Genomic DNA, 14,785 nt, shown 5'->3' on the forward strand with positions numbered 1-14,785 from the left:
CTTTTTTTCTTTCTCTCTTTTGACAGTAGCAGCATACATTTTAAAAACACAACTCCTGACACAATTCAGTGTTATTAGATGTAGTCTTTATGTTGTTTTTTAGCTTTACAAACATTTTTGTTGCACTTGTCTGCTATTTCTGTATTTTTAACAAATCTTTTCCTTGTTGCCACTTACCTGGGCACCTATTTCATTCTCATCCTAGCACACACACTACACACACACACACACACACACACACACACACACACACACACACATACACACACACATACACACACACACACACACACACACTTTCTAAGTCAGGGTTTCTCTGTGTAGTATGGCTGCATGAAACCTGCTCTGACCTTCAACTCCCAGGGATCCACCTATCTCTGCCTTTCAAGCCTGGGATTAAGGCATTCACCACCACTGCCCAGCTATTCCAGTAAATTTTATTGCCTCCATTTTTCTATTCCACATGTAAGTGAAATGGTATGCTATGATTTTTAACCCTGCCTGGCTTCTTGAGAGAGAGAGTCACAAAGAGACACAGAGACACACATTTATATGATATATCTCGCTCTCTCTATATAATGTGTGTGTGTATGGTGTATGTGTGTGTGTGTGTGTGTGTGTGTGTGTGTGTGTGTGTGTGTGTATAATAGAGCATAACTCAACCTTAAAGAAAGAGGATGGCCTGGGATTGCAGACTGGTACAACCATTCTGGAAATCAGTCTGGAGGTTCCTCAGAAAATTGGACATTGAACTACCTGAGGATCCAGCTATACCTCTCTTGGGCATATACCCAAAAGATGCCCCAACATTTAAAAAAGACACGTGCTCCACTATGTTCATAGCAGCCTTATTTATAATAGCCAGAAACGGGAAAGAACCCAGATGCCCTTCAACAGAGGAATGGATACAGAAAATGTGGTACATCTACACAATGGAATATTACTCAGCTATCAAAAACAATGCCTTTATGAAGTTCATAGGCAAATGGTTGGTACTGGAAAATGTCATTCTGAGTGAGGTAACCCAATCACAGAAAAACACACATGGTATGCACTCATTGATAAGTGGCTATTAGCCCAAATGCTTGAATTACCTACCCCAGATGCCTAGAACACATGAAACTCAAGACGGATGATCAAAATGTGAATGCTTCACTCCTTCTTTAAAAGGGGAACAAGAATACCCTTGGCAGGGAAGAGAGAGGCAAAGATTAAAACAGAGAGTGAAGGAACACCCATTCAGAGCCTGCCCCACATGTGGCCCCATACATATACAGCCACCCAATTGGACGGGATGGATGAAGCAAAGAAGTGCAGACCGACAGGAGCCGGATGTAGATCGCTCCTGAGAGCCACAGCAAGAATACAGCAAATACAGAGGCGAATGCCAGCAGCAAACCACTGAACTGAGATTAGGACCCCCGTTGAAGGAATCAGAGAAAGAACTGGAAGAGCTTGAAGGGGCTCGAGACCCCATATGAACAACAATGCCAAGCAACCAGAGCTTCCAGGGACCAAGCCACTACCTAAAGACTATACATGGAATGACCCTGGACTCTGACCTCATAGGTAGCATTGAATATCCTAGTAAGATCACCAGTGTAAGGGGAAGCCCTTGATCCTGCTAAGACTGAACCCTCAGTGAACGTGATTGTTGGGGGGAGGGCAGCAATGGGGGGAGGATGGGGAGGGGAACACCCATAAAGAAGGGGAGGGGGAGGGGTTAGGGGGATGTTGGCCCGGAAACCAGGAAAGGGAATAACACTCAAAATGTAAATAAGAAATACTCAAGTTAATAAAAAAAAAAAAAAAGAAAGAGGATGGCCCTGGCATTTGTCACATGACTGATGGGACACTGGAGGATATCATACTAAGTGAAATAAACTAGACAAGGCACCTTAGGTTTAAATGTCTCAAAGCAGGTAGGTTTCACCATCTGGGATATCTCAACGTGCTATCTTAAGCAGGAGACTGAGGGAAAGATAAATTAGCTTCCTAATGAGTCCTTTCTTGGCCAGAAATGCAAATTCTGTGATAAAGATAGTTGTGGTGTGAGCTTGGCCTTGCGCCCTAACAGAGCCTGTAAAGGCATTTCTCTGATCAAAGCTCATTGTGATGATGGACAGCTGCAGTGTTCTGGACATATCCTAGAGGGAAGGAAAAACAGTGGGAGATGCCCAGGATGGCCGTGAAAGAGAGACATCACAGACAAGAGCTGTGCCAGTTGCCAACAGGAAAGGCATTATGGCAGAGACAGGCAGGTGAGTGCCAGGCACAGGTAGGCCTTGGGCCAAGATGCCCCAGGGTCCTCTGTAACACCAAACAGTCTTCTGAGAGGAGACAGCCAAACATGGATTAGTCAGGACAGAGGGCAAGGAAGAAGGTTCTGGAAGAAAGCCACATAAAAGGAAGAGGAGGAAGTCTGTTTTTTGGCTCCAGAGGAGCATGCCCAAAACAAAGAGGAGGGATGGACTTCGTAGGGGGTGGACACAGTGAAGACCTCCCATCATAAGATAACAAACTGGGGCTAAGGATGAAGGGGAAAGGAGTTTGGCAATCAACATTGGCAGCAGGAAGAGGAAGCTTTCCCCAGTGCTCTCAGTCTCAGCTATGGTCATTGCCATACAAAGAGACATAAGATAACCTGTCCCTTGTGCCAGAGTTTCTAGGGAGTGGTAGGGCATCAGATAGTTTGTTTAGTTGTCCTTCTACAACCTAGGAACCTGTGGAAGTTTTTCGTACAACCCAGAGGGTGAATTAGACACTCTTCTGCATGCTGACTTCATATCACTGCCCCCTGCCTTCACATCTCTCTGTTTCCCATGAGTCTGCTCTAACAAAAAAACTGGGTGCCCATGTGGGCTTCCTTCTTGGAGTGACCATTAGCTCCTGGCATGGTTAGAAGCAAGGAGATGGAGTAGGAAGTGGGGAGGGCTGGATACATATGTGGCATCTCTGAGGTCGTCTTCTCATCTGTAAAATGGAGAAGGAGCAGGCTGTCTTGTGAGGTTCTCGCTGCTTCTAAGATCCTACAATTCAAGGGACCATCATGGACTCAAGGACATGCATGGTAGTTTCCAGAGAAACAAGGGGGGTTTTGAGCGCTTGCTGAGGGAGCCATCCAGCCTTTCCCTGGTGCCCTTCTTTTCTGGCTTCAAGGTCAACCAATGTGCCTTTTTAATGTCCACATTCTTAACCCCAAATGGGAACAGTGGTTTAAACCACTTGCTTAAGAAGCAAGATTACCAAGAAGCAAGATTTCCCAAGTAAGGATAAGTAGGAATAGAATTCTCAGTGGATGAAGGGAGCCTGGAAGAAGACTTTCAGTGGCCCAAGTTCCTTCACACAAACACCATGTTTCAGGAAGAGTTCTGCTGTGTGAAAAAGCACCCATCTAGAGAAGGCCCAGGACACAAGAATCCTCTGGGAGTAGGCAGGTACCTTGCACAACGATAAGCTGCTCATAGAGTGCTTAGTAACTACATTTAAAAATTGTCTTTGTCAGGCCTGTGAGGTAGCATGTGCATGCATGTGCATGTCTGTGCACGTGTGCATACACACACACTAAATAAAAATAAAAATCTCAAAAAAATTGTATTTGCCCTTAGGAACTTTGCCAGTATAATTAGTACATTGAATAAATACAATGGTATCTATCCATGGTATCATCAAAACACAAATTCCTTTTAAAATTTTACCTTATTGTGTATGTGTATATGTGTGGTTGTGTGTATGTGTTTGTGAGTATATGTTTGCATGTGTGCTTATATGTGTGTATGTTTGTGTATGTATTTGTGTATGTATTGTGTGTGTGTGCAAATATGAGTGCATGTGTCAGAGGATAACTTGTGGGACTTAAGTCTCTTCTTCCACTATGTAAGTTCTGGGGTTCTTGGGAACAAACTTAGAACTTCAGACTTGGCAGCAAGTGCATTTACCGGCTGAGCTTCTCACGAGCAGTGAGGCCACTTTAAATCATTCAGGAAGGATAGCTCCTAGCCACATTATATTGTATTTTTCTTCATATTGCTGCTCTGTGAGTACATTGCTGTTTATAGAGTGGTCTATGAGGTCAGATTTTGTGGCACAGGCCTTGGGTCCCAACTATTCTGGAGGCTGAGGCACAATGTTCACAAGTTCAAGACCACCCTAGATAGCAGTGAGTCCTTGCCTCAAAATAAAAAGTAGTGTGTGTATGTGTGTGTGTGTGTGTGTGTGTGTGTGTGTGTGTGTGTGTGTGATGTGCCCCCCCCACAATTAAACTAAAATAAAAAAGTAAGGTGGTTTGTATTTCAATAAAAGGTAGAAATCAGATATTCCAGACATGTCACCAGTCACTTTGAAAGTATCCCTCAAGGCCCCAATCTGCTCCGTGAACCTCGCTGTGCATTTAAACCCGGGAGTTCTGGTTTCTGTAGAGCTCAGGCCTCCTGCAAAGGACGCCAAACAACGTGTGTTCTGTTCGTGGATTTATTTTCAGCTTTTAAATGAAAGTATTTGTGCAAATAATATTTTTAAACAATAATTTTATATTTCTGAGTGTGTAACAATTTCAGTCATTATCTCATAAATCTTTGACTACGATCAATCAAACACCTGTTCCCTAGGTTGAAGCTCATGACGAATGACACTGTTTCTCAGTGTCAGAGGTCCTGCAAGTCTAGAGTATACATCTCACATCTTTAGTGCCCGTTCTGATGCAGGATTCTTGAAATATCCAGGTTGTCAGCTATTTCCAGTACAACAGTGAGGTTTTTTTTTTTTTAAATTTCCCCTTCCACCTGGATTGTAAAAGCCTTCAGATAGGAATGGTAGTTTTCCTGGAAATTCTACAGATCTCTGGAACCCGATCAATTAGTGTACATCCTTCATGCCTCCCAGGACAAACCCACTTTCATTTTGTATGTAGTGGGTGCAGTAAAAAAACAAGAAACAGAAAACCCTAAAACAATAACAACAAAAGACCTTCTGAGTGACTGCTACATTAAAGGGAAGGTTTTTCCTGTGAATGAGGGAGAGAGAGAGAGAGAGAGAGAGAGAGAGAGAGAGAGAGAGAGAGAGAGAGAGAGAGAGAGAATGAATGAATCTAGAATCATCTGGAAATGTCCAGAGCAGAGAGAAAGCAGTAGACTAGACATGGCCAGGGCTACTGTTAAACTGAAGAAAGAACACATCTATGGTTGACCAAGTAAAGCAAGCTTTATTTAACACTTGCCAGGAAGATGGACACTGGGCAGGTCCATACAGAGGATTCCCAGAAAATGGCACCAAATTAGTTTAAGTCAGGTGCTCATAAAGGCAGAACCCAGAAGGCCATGTTATTTCACACCTTGGTCCAACTGGGGCCAAGCATATACATCATGATGTCCTTTTTGCTTACACAGCTCCTGATTTTATGTGATCAAGCACATTCTGTGCAGTTGGGGCAACCAACCTTGTTTACTGAAGTGAGAATACATGACCTGTCATCTTACATGAACAACAGCCCAGCATTGCAGGCAGGTATCTGTCCTTGGCAAACGGGCTTACAGATTAACTTTAGCCCTTACACTATCTTCGAGAGACGAGGGAAAGTGGGAGATGATAGTGGAGATACAAGAGAGCAAGAGCAGAAAGAGTAGAGAATAGCGGGCTGTAAGGAGGCTGAATAGCCACAGGGAGGAAAGCTATGAACTGGAGTAGGCCTGGAAATTGAGGGTAGAGACAGAGCTTGGAAGGGTCAGGATGCTAGTCTGGAGGCTTTGAAATGTATAAAGGGCACGTGAGTAGTGGCAGAGGGATTCTGAGGCCAGTATAGACTTTTCTATGCAACCACATGTGTATGCTATTGGAAAACCACATGTCTCTCTGCCAGAAGCCAGGAAAATGACTCCTTTTATGGGACAAGAATCTGTTTCCCAAGTTCCCGAGAAATGCTGGCTTTAATCTAACCACCCGAAATCCTTCTATAGTCTAGTTTACGCTCATTTCTAGACATATGCACTATCCAAGACCTAACAATGTCCTTGTCTTCCTACTTACTACATGCTTCTTAAAAACCCACCAAGGCTCTTCAATGCTTCAATTAAGCTCAGAGTCCTCTATGAGCCAGAAGGCAACACTGCACTGTAGCCCCAAACAGTGTCCAGGAACCCCCTAATCCATAAGGGATGTGCTCCCAGGCCCCAGTAGAGCCCACCAATTCCCAAGGTGGACTTTGTCTTCCCTATACATGAATACTCTAGGAAGAGTTTAATTTGTAAATTAGATGCAGCAAGACTTTTACAGTGCCTGGTATTAAATAGAATAACTATAGCAAAAGAGGATCTTGGGAATCAGGGGCCACAGAACACCATAAAATTTACACATGCAACTGACAGCCAAAATAGCTGAACTATACAGGAGCCAGAGGAGCTGAGGAGAGGGAAGCCCAGCCCGATATCTGAGCTAAAGAGTTTAGGGTAGGGCATGGGATACATCAGCTAGGAGGACCCTGTAATAGTAGACACTGAGGGATGCTGGGAGAACCTGGTGGCCAGCATCTGTTTTGATATGTTAATGGGCACCTCAGCTGTCTGTCCCAGGTTTGAGACCTAACAAGTAATTCTTTTATTTTTTTGAAACAATAATTTATTATTTTTATTTTATGTATATTGATGTTTTGCCTGCATGCTTGTCTGTGCAAGGGTATCAGATCTTGGAGTTATAGGCAATTGTGAGCTGCCGTGTGAGTGCTAGGAGTTAAACCTGGGTCCTCTGAAAGAGCAGTCAATGCTCTTAACTGCTGAGCCTTCTCTCTAGCTCCCCCAACAAGTAATTATCTCTTGAACTAATATATATATATATATATATATATATATAATTTTATTTCAGTATATCACTAATCTAGACATTTTAAAAAATTACTAAGCAAAAGCATCTTAGGCCTTTGCTAGGAACTTAAATAAGTAATCATTTTGTGTAACTCAAAAGCTTTTCTCTGTGACTTGAAATAACATGACGCCTAAGCTTGCCACTAGGCAGTTTTGGTAAGAACAGGCCTCAAAAGCAAGCCTCTGCAGGCCACTGTACAGCCCAGATACAAAGCCTAGACTAGGACAGGTCTTGACATGCTAACGAGCTAACCCCAAGTGGTATTGATGAAGTGAACCAGCCCCAAACTCTGAGCCCTAGTAGTACAAAGCTTTCACTCAATGAAATGATACAAAAATTGGAACTTGGGGGTGGTCTCTAGGATCACATTGCTGTGCTACCGGACATGACTTCTCCAGCTTGTGTTGTCCATCTGCTAGAGGACTTAAGACTCTGTACATGGCCCTGGCCTCAGTGAACACTGAACTTCCCGCACTGTTGCTGGGCCTACACAGGCTGACCTGTCAGCACCAGCCATTGGCCTATGCTCCCAAGGACCTCCTGGGCCCCTGTCAGTGCCATCCTCCCAGCTGGCCACAGCTGAAGGACATCATGGTAGATGTAGGTTCAGTCCACAAGCTTCTGAAGTATCCTCATGGGAGATTCCCTATGGGGAACCTTTCAGCCGTATTTCTCACTTGATGTCCCTCATTTGACGAGATGTCGGTTTAACTTTTATGTCAGCAAGATATTATAAGGAATGTGGTTGAATAAACCAAGCATCTTTGAAAGGCAAATATTGTGTGGACATCCTTATTGCTGGGCACTTTACAGTCCACAGGCTGTGCTCTCTCCTTGTGTTAATCTCAGGGAATCAGAATTGATATGCTTCTAAGCTCAGGTATACCCCTGGAGAGCCTTACAGGCACCCAGAACAGCTCAGTGTGGCCTCTGATATGGCATAGTCAGCTCTGAGCAACCTTGTCCTTCTGACAGTGTTTAGCTTGAATGGCTCTCCATGGTATGTGTCTCTGGCCCAATAAAGGCAGCTTCCAGAAGGACTTGGAGGAGGCAGCGTGTGTCTAGTCTGTCACTGAGGAAGGCCCTCTTAACCTTTGAGTTACAGGTAATAACAAGATGATTCTTGTCCAACCAGGAAGCAAGGGTAGAAAAATCAGGCCCTTTGGGCTACAGTCTTATCTCCAAACTCCTACTGGATTTCTTCTGACTAGCAGGGCTTAATCTAGGTGATAAAAGCCACAGAAGCCTGCAAAGAGGAAGCATGTGGGGTGGGGAGACTTTGACTAGGGGTCTGGAGATGGCCTGTAACCTTGCAGCCTCTGTTTCCCCCTTGGAAAACAGGGAATCTTCATTAGGTAGACTCTAAGGTCTGAGAAGAGACTTCAGCTCTGGGAACAGGAAAGTAACACACACACACACACACACACACACACACACACACACACACACACACACACACACACACACACACACATTTGAGATAGGCTCTCATGTACTCCAGCTGGCCTTGAACTTGCTATGAAGTCAAGGAAGACCTTAAGCGTCAGATATTCCTGCCTTTAACTCTGAATGCTGATGTTACAGGTATGCACCAGCCCCCATGTATGTTGTAGGGGTCAAGCCCCCATGTATGTTGAGCTTCTCCACCCCAGGCAAACATATTATCAACTTAACTATATCTCCAGTCTCGATAGATATCTTGGTTCTATCTTTGCTTTGACTGCTAGGAGGTCCACAGCCACAGTCCTAGTCAATCTTTAGTAGCTAAGTCCCTCTAGCAGGTGGTGGGAAGGGTGGGGTTGGGGAGGCCTATGGTGGTGCTTACGAGGAAGGTTCATGGCTCAAGTCTTTGCTCTGTTTCTCCAGCTTCTGTGTCCTTGTCTGCCATTATTTTTCTGTTTATACAATCATTGTTTACTAGTTCATTGTATGAGGTTTTGAAAATGGCATCAGATTGCTTTGGCATAACCAATACCACCCCAATCAGGGAGGGACAATGATGTCACAGTTATGCCCCGTTGTCCTCACCTCTTGATCACCATATTAGGACGGTCGAGTCTCCTCTTTGAGCCTCTTTATCTATAAGATGGTTGCACTGCTGCACCCTAAGTCTTGCCTGCCCAGGGCACGTGGGACTGTTCCATGAGGCAGAGGGTGCAGGAAGGTGATAGCATTTGCAAGGCTTCTCCAGCTGCTGTTTGAGGTCGTGCCGGGTGAGCAGAGTTAGGGGTGGAACTTGAGTTGGGTCAGAATGAGTGCACGTGGACGTAGGCTGCAGCAGTGTGGCGTGAGAGATGAAGAAAGTATGAGGAGAGTGAGGCAGGCAGAAGCCTGTGTAGGAGCTGGAGAGGAAGGCATCAGCTTTCTGTGTGGGACCAGAATCAGAGGGGAAGACTCTTAGTAGTCCCTTCTGCTTGGGTGAGAAAGGCTCCTTGGTCCCTGGCCTATGAGACACAGGGCAGACTGTCAAGAAAACTTTCAACCGGAGCCCCTTGGCAGAGTCCAGGCTGTTTGCCTGGGGATGCGCTAGAAGCCAGGGAGAGCACTTTGTGAAAGAATGCTTCCTCCTGCTCTGCTCTGACTCTGGTTGCTTCTTCTAGAGGCTGACACTGTCCTATCAGAATCAACAGCAAGGTGGCCTTCAAGGCAGTGAACATGTGCTTGACTAACTGCACCCACCAAGATAGGCTTGTGTTAGTCATGGATCTGCTCTCACTTACTACATGACAACATATGTGAACACACACACACACACACACACACACACACACACACACACACACACACACACACTTTTAGCTCTCTGGCTGGCCTGGGGCTGTAATGAGGAAGCAGGAAACAAAACCTAAATGATGCCTCCACTCAAGGAACTCACCCAGTGTCAGTAAGCTCAGTGGAGGCCATCCACTGTGGTTTGCCCCTTCACTGGCCACACATAAAAATCCCATTATGGCCCTGCTGCCCTTTAGCTCAGGGACACCAATGGCACTCTTTATTTTCTTTGCTTTGGCTTAGTGTTGTGAACTTGTCATTACCCCATACACATTTAAAGCTCCACTTTTGTTCCAAGTTCCTTGGGGGTGACAGTGTGTGTTGTGTTCTTTCAATGCCTCCTGCCAAACCCACTGATAAAGGCTGACTGAGGACATGGTTGTAGTTGTTGAACAAATCAGTGGTTCTGAGCCATTGCGCTCAGCTTTGCATGAACCAGTAATCTGGGGCAAGGAGGCCTGGTTGGGGCTTCTGGGTCCCGAGGGATTCACCTTAGCTGATTTGGAAATACAGTGGACTCCTTGGCATAGTGGGCAACAAATTATGGCCCCCCTCTTTCTCTCTTTCCTTTCTTTCTTTCTTTCTTTCTTTCTTTCTTTCTTTCTTTCTTTCTTCCTTCCTTCCTTCCTTCCTTCCTTCCTCTCTCTCTCTCTCTCTCTCTCTCTCTCTCTCTCTTTCTTTCTTTCTTTTCTTCCAGTCATGGTTTCCATGTAACTCAAGATGACTTTAAACTTGCTGTGCTGTGTTGTGTGATTAAGATTATGACCCTCTTGCCTCAAGTCCTGAGATGCCAGGTATGGGACTCCACATCTGGTTTTCGATGTTCTAGGACTGGAACCCAGGGCTTATATTTGCTAGGCAAATGCTCTACCAGCTCCAGCTTGAGCCCTGCCCCTTCTCTTCTTTTCTATGGGATCTTTGAGGTTGTTCAACAGGACCCACTCAGCTAGCAGCTCAGAAGGTTGTCTTTGTCCTTAGAGAAGCTGGCACAATTGGACTCTGTACATCTAGAGAAGTCACAGCTTGGCAAAGGCCCTGCCTAGAGCCTACTAGGGCCTTGCTGGGGCTGGAGTATCAGGACAGCTCAGGACTGTGTTCCCTCATGTCTTCCTTTGAGCAGCCACAGCGACATTTCCAACATTGCTTCCCCACCCTTTGTCACATTGTTTCTTACCTAACCCTTCTCCCTCTGGGGCTTCCCAGACTTGAAAGGTACAAAACTCCTATCAGAGGTGAGAAAGGTTAAGTGTGTAGAACATTCTTCCAGATCTCAGGAAAAGGAAGGCCAGACTGCTGGAAGCCAGAGGGCAGAAGGATGGTGAATAGGGCCTAGGCACGCACTGGGAACAACCTTAGGTGAAGTAACCACACAATGATCCTAAACCAATATTCCACCCATGGGAGGAAAAGGGGAAGTGCCATTCACAAGCCTTGGATAAGAAGTAAGGGTCCTGCTGCTCCAGGCTCACTGGACACATGGTCTCTGTTTGGGAGAGCCATAGAGTTCAGTCTTTATGCAGAGACACTGAGGTGGCCACAAGTGTGTTTAGGAGGGTGTGGAGGTACAGAACCAGGATAGACTGTCAGAAAGAGGCTGGCTCTAAGCTGGGATACAGCCCTTTAGAATGGCCTATGTAACTCATCTCTGACATTCACAGATGATGTGGATGTGCTAAACTAGAACCTGGTACTTGTCCAGAGGCCAGGCCTTGACTCTGAACCTCTATCAGTCTTGTCTCTTTTTATTTAAATATCCATTGGTTTATGATGCAGAGTGGAGGGAAACTGTCTTTTAAAAGAAAATCTGTTTATCAAATAAAAATTAGCGTCTTGGTGTTGGTCTCAGAAGCAAAATATTTTTGAACATTTGCAGGTTTGTCGAATGTAGTAAGAAGGAAGTTCTCATGGCCTGAAGTCTCAGTAGGAAGCTTCAGCTCTCTGACTTTCTGTCCCCACTGACTCTTTCTTTCTTGAGCTTTGACCCTCAGTCATACAGCCACACCCCAGCCTTGCCCACTTCAGAGACCACAGCCAGCTGGACCAATGCCTATGTTGGCCTAGGCCTAGGCTCCTGCCTTTTATTTTCTTGGCTTCGGCCTGTATGTAGGGAAGTCTCCACACCTTGTTTTATTTCCACTATGCCCCTGCACCCACCTCCTTCACCAGCTCCAGTCTCCCAGCCTCACCTGTGTTCTCTGCCACTATATTCTCAAACATTCTGTTTCTATCTTCCAGACAGAAGCTCTGGGATCACCAGGTACTGATTTCTTTGCTCTCCCAGAACTCGAGTGGGTACAGGCCCCATATGTATAGCCCAATTCTAGCTGCCACTGGCTGCTAGAACTTTGACCTTGGTTCTCCTCTCCTGGCCAGATCTGCAGGACAGTTTTTACAAGGTGGAGGTAGCCTGTAAGTTGCAAAGGACTTGAGAGCAGGGCTGGTGGAGAGATGTGGGGTCCATGGAATATTGACTGTCAGTAAAGCTGCAGACAAGATGGACCATCAGGAGGAAGAGGGGGAGCAGTGGGTTGGGACACGGCCTAGGGAACACATGCCCTCCAAATTCCCACTTTTCTTCTGAGTTCCCTGTCACATAGCTGGCACCTCTAGTTGGCATCAATGACTCAAACCCACTTAGGGGCCTTCTAGGCTCTTGCATTTGCAATGCTCCTATTTCCCCAACAAAGTGTCATCTATGGAGTTTCCTATGTTCACTGACTATGCCTGATGATTGGAGTTCAGACTTGTGCCTTGTTCCTCCTCGTGTCCCCAGACATAAAGCAGATCTGGCACACCAATAAAGTTCATCGTGTGTTCTTGCCTGTAGATATTCTTACATTGAGTTAGATTCTGAACCCATGAATGACCAGTTGAAACACATCATAAGGCCTTATGTGGCAGCCTTGGCTTTTATACTATGAGCTCTTGGCAGATAGGTAGAGTCCAGAGCTCACTCTTTGAAAGCCAGGGGTTCAGTGCAGAAATGATCAGGGTAGAGAGGTTTGTTAAGAGGAAAATAGTCTTCCTTCTTTTACGGCCCAAGATCCATCTACCTTTTGGGGTGGCTTCTGCTGAGCTTGCAGTCAATCTTGATGAATATCAACTGAGCACTGCCTTGCCATGTGTCTCTGATGCACACCATACCATTCCACCCTCCAAGAATTGTGTAGTTTTAGACTCTAGGGTAGATCTGACTTGAGGTAGACTTGATCTCATTCTGCTCTATCAGTGGCTTCTATCTTTTTAGACTGTGGTGGATACTGGTGACATCTTTGTTTCTGAAACTGAAGGGAAAAGGGGATCTGCCAGTTGGAGGGCTGAGCACTGTACTGGAAGACAGAGTCCCAACATCAATCCCTCTGGGACATAAATTTTCTGATGTAAGAAATGAGCCCACCTCTTACTTCTGTCCAAAAGCCAGTGGATGCCAGTGTCTAACCCAACTGGAATCCAGCAGGAGTCCTTAGATGACCTGAACAGGCTCATCTCCTGCTCTGTGGCCATGCTCATGCATGCTCTGGCTTGGAGGTGGCCTAGTCAATTCTCCCATGTCTCCAACACACCTGGGACTATATGTCCACGATTTGGAGGGGCAGTTGTGACGCCAAGCACTCAGAGGTGTCTAGAACAGTTTTTTGTGCAGAAACTGCCTGAGGAGGTCCATGGCAGTTGCCCTTTATCTGGATGAGAGTTGCCCTTGGATGCCATTCAGTTTCCTTGTTATTATTCTTTGCTCCGAAACAAACTATTGGGATATATTTTAGTCTCTCACACAGACTCATTCTAAAGCCAAAATACACTTCCATTGTCAATGGCTGAGTTGGTTTCCTGGTGTACCAACAGTGTCTGAGCAGTGTAATTAGTGCGGCTGGACATCCGAGGATCGTTTTACTTCAAAGTCTGCCGTGGGTGGTGGTACATTCCTTGTGAGGGAGGACCTCTCCAAAAGAGCTGTTCCCCTGTCTGAGGACCCTGGTCAGCCAGGAAGCCAAACCTGGAATGTACCTTGCTTTTTGGTGAAATTAGAAGCAGATTCTAAGATCCTAACTTCACAGCATCATACTAGAATCAAGTGACAGAGACTGTGGGTTAACAAGGCAAGGTAAAGGAAGCAAGGTACCCCTAGGTCTTATGTGGCAAGAGCCTACTCACCAGGCCAGAAAGAAGTCAATTTTCCTGAGCTGGCTGCTTCTACCACATTCCACACACCAGCACATTCCACCACAGAGACTATCTTACAAATGTGAAGCAACTTTCTTGGAGTCTTCATTGGGTCTATTGAATCCAGGAATGCAAATTGGGGTGTCCCAAAGAGTTTGGGAACATTTACATCACAAACCCAAGGAGGGGGATTGAACATAAGACAGACAGGAACAAGGGACAAGTTCCATGGCTTTCCCAAAATCTGAGCATCCTACTGTGTAATTGCCAAGGACAAGAAATCAAAGCAGGGAGAGATGGCTGGAAATGGTGCAGTTTGAGGTGGTGGATTTCTCAGCTGAGATGAAGATGTTGGTGGATCATCGGGTGGAAGCCAGCAAGGGTGCATGGTCTGGGTGGAACTGTTCTTCATGCCTTCTACTTTTAGTCAGTATGCAAGGGCATTCTCAGCTCTCTGAGCCTCAGTGATGTCCACAAGAGCTAACTAGAAGGACAGCATGCCAGTATGAACCGTCCTGAACACATCCCTTCCCCTTGGCACCATGTCTCTTATTTGCCCAACAGCCCACATCCTGCTTCCCATAAGTTTCTTGGACTCTTCCAAGATAAAAATCAAGGCCATGTTCAGGGAGCCACTGAGAGTCTTCGATGCTCACCAAAAAGGAAGTTTTATCACTGAAGTCAGGCCTCTACGTTGGGCAACGGCCAGGTTGTTCCTGCCACAATCAATCAAATACACCTAACCTTGTTCCCACGGATTAGCCAAACTGTTAACAAAGTTCCTCACTTCCGTCATATTGATTTATAGCAGCAATAGAAGCATACCACCCAAGAGGGCACACCTCCTTCCACCCAGGAACTTATAAATGTCAGGGAATTTCTACTCAAATCGAGAGGAACCAGCACAATGGGGATCTCCATCGTTATCTTTGAAATATGTCTTTTGTGGGGTCAAATTCTTTCTACAGGTATTTTGTCTCATTATTTATAGTCATGAACT

General features: G+C 45.6%; 1 protein-coding gene across 1 annotated transcript in view; it reads left to right on the forward strand.

Annotated features, from left to right (window-relative positions):
* Positions 1–14,676: 14,676 nt before the first annotated feature.
* Positions 14,677–14,785, forward strand: part of Dmbt1 (deleted in malignant brain tumors 1) — a gene marked incomplete in the record, with an annotated part of 79,003 nt that continues 78,894 nt past the window's right edge. Inside the window, 1 exon segment of the mRNA NM_022849.3 lies at positions 14,677–14,753. Within this exon segment, the coding sequence (NP_074040.2) occupies positions 14,693–14,753 (61 nt within the window).

This window comes from Rattus norvegicus, chromosome 1 (assembly GCF_036323735.1).
Source record: "Rattus norvegicus strain BN/NHsdMcwi chromosome 1, GRCr8, whole genome shotgun sequence".
NCBI classification, from domain to species: Eukaryota; Metazoa; Chordata; class Mammalia; order Rodentia; family Muridae; genus Rattus; species Rattus norvegicus.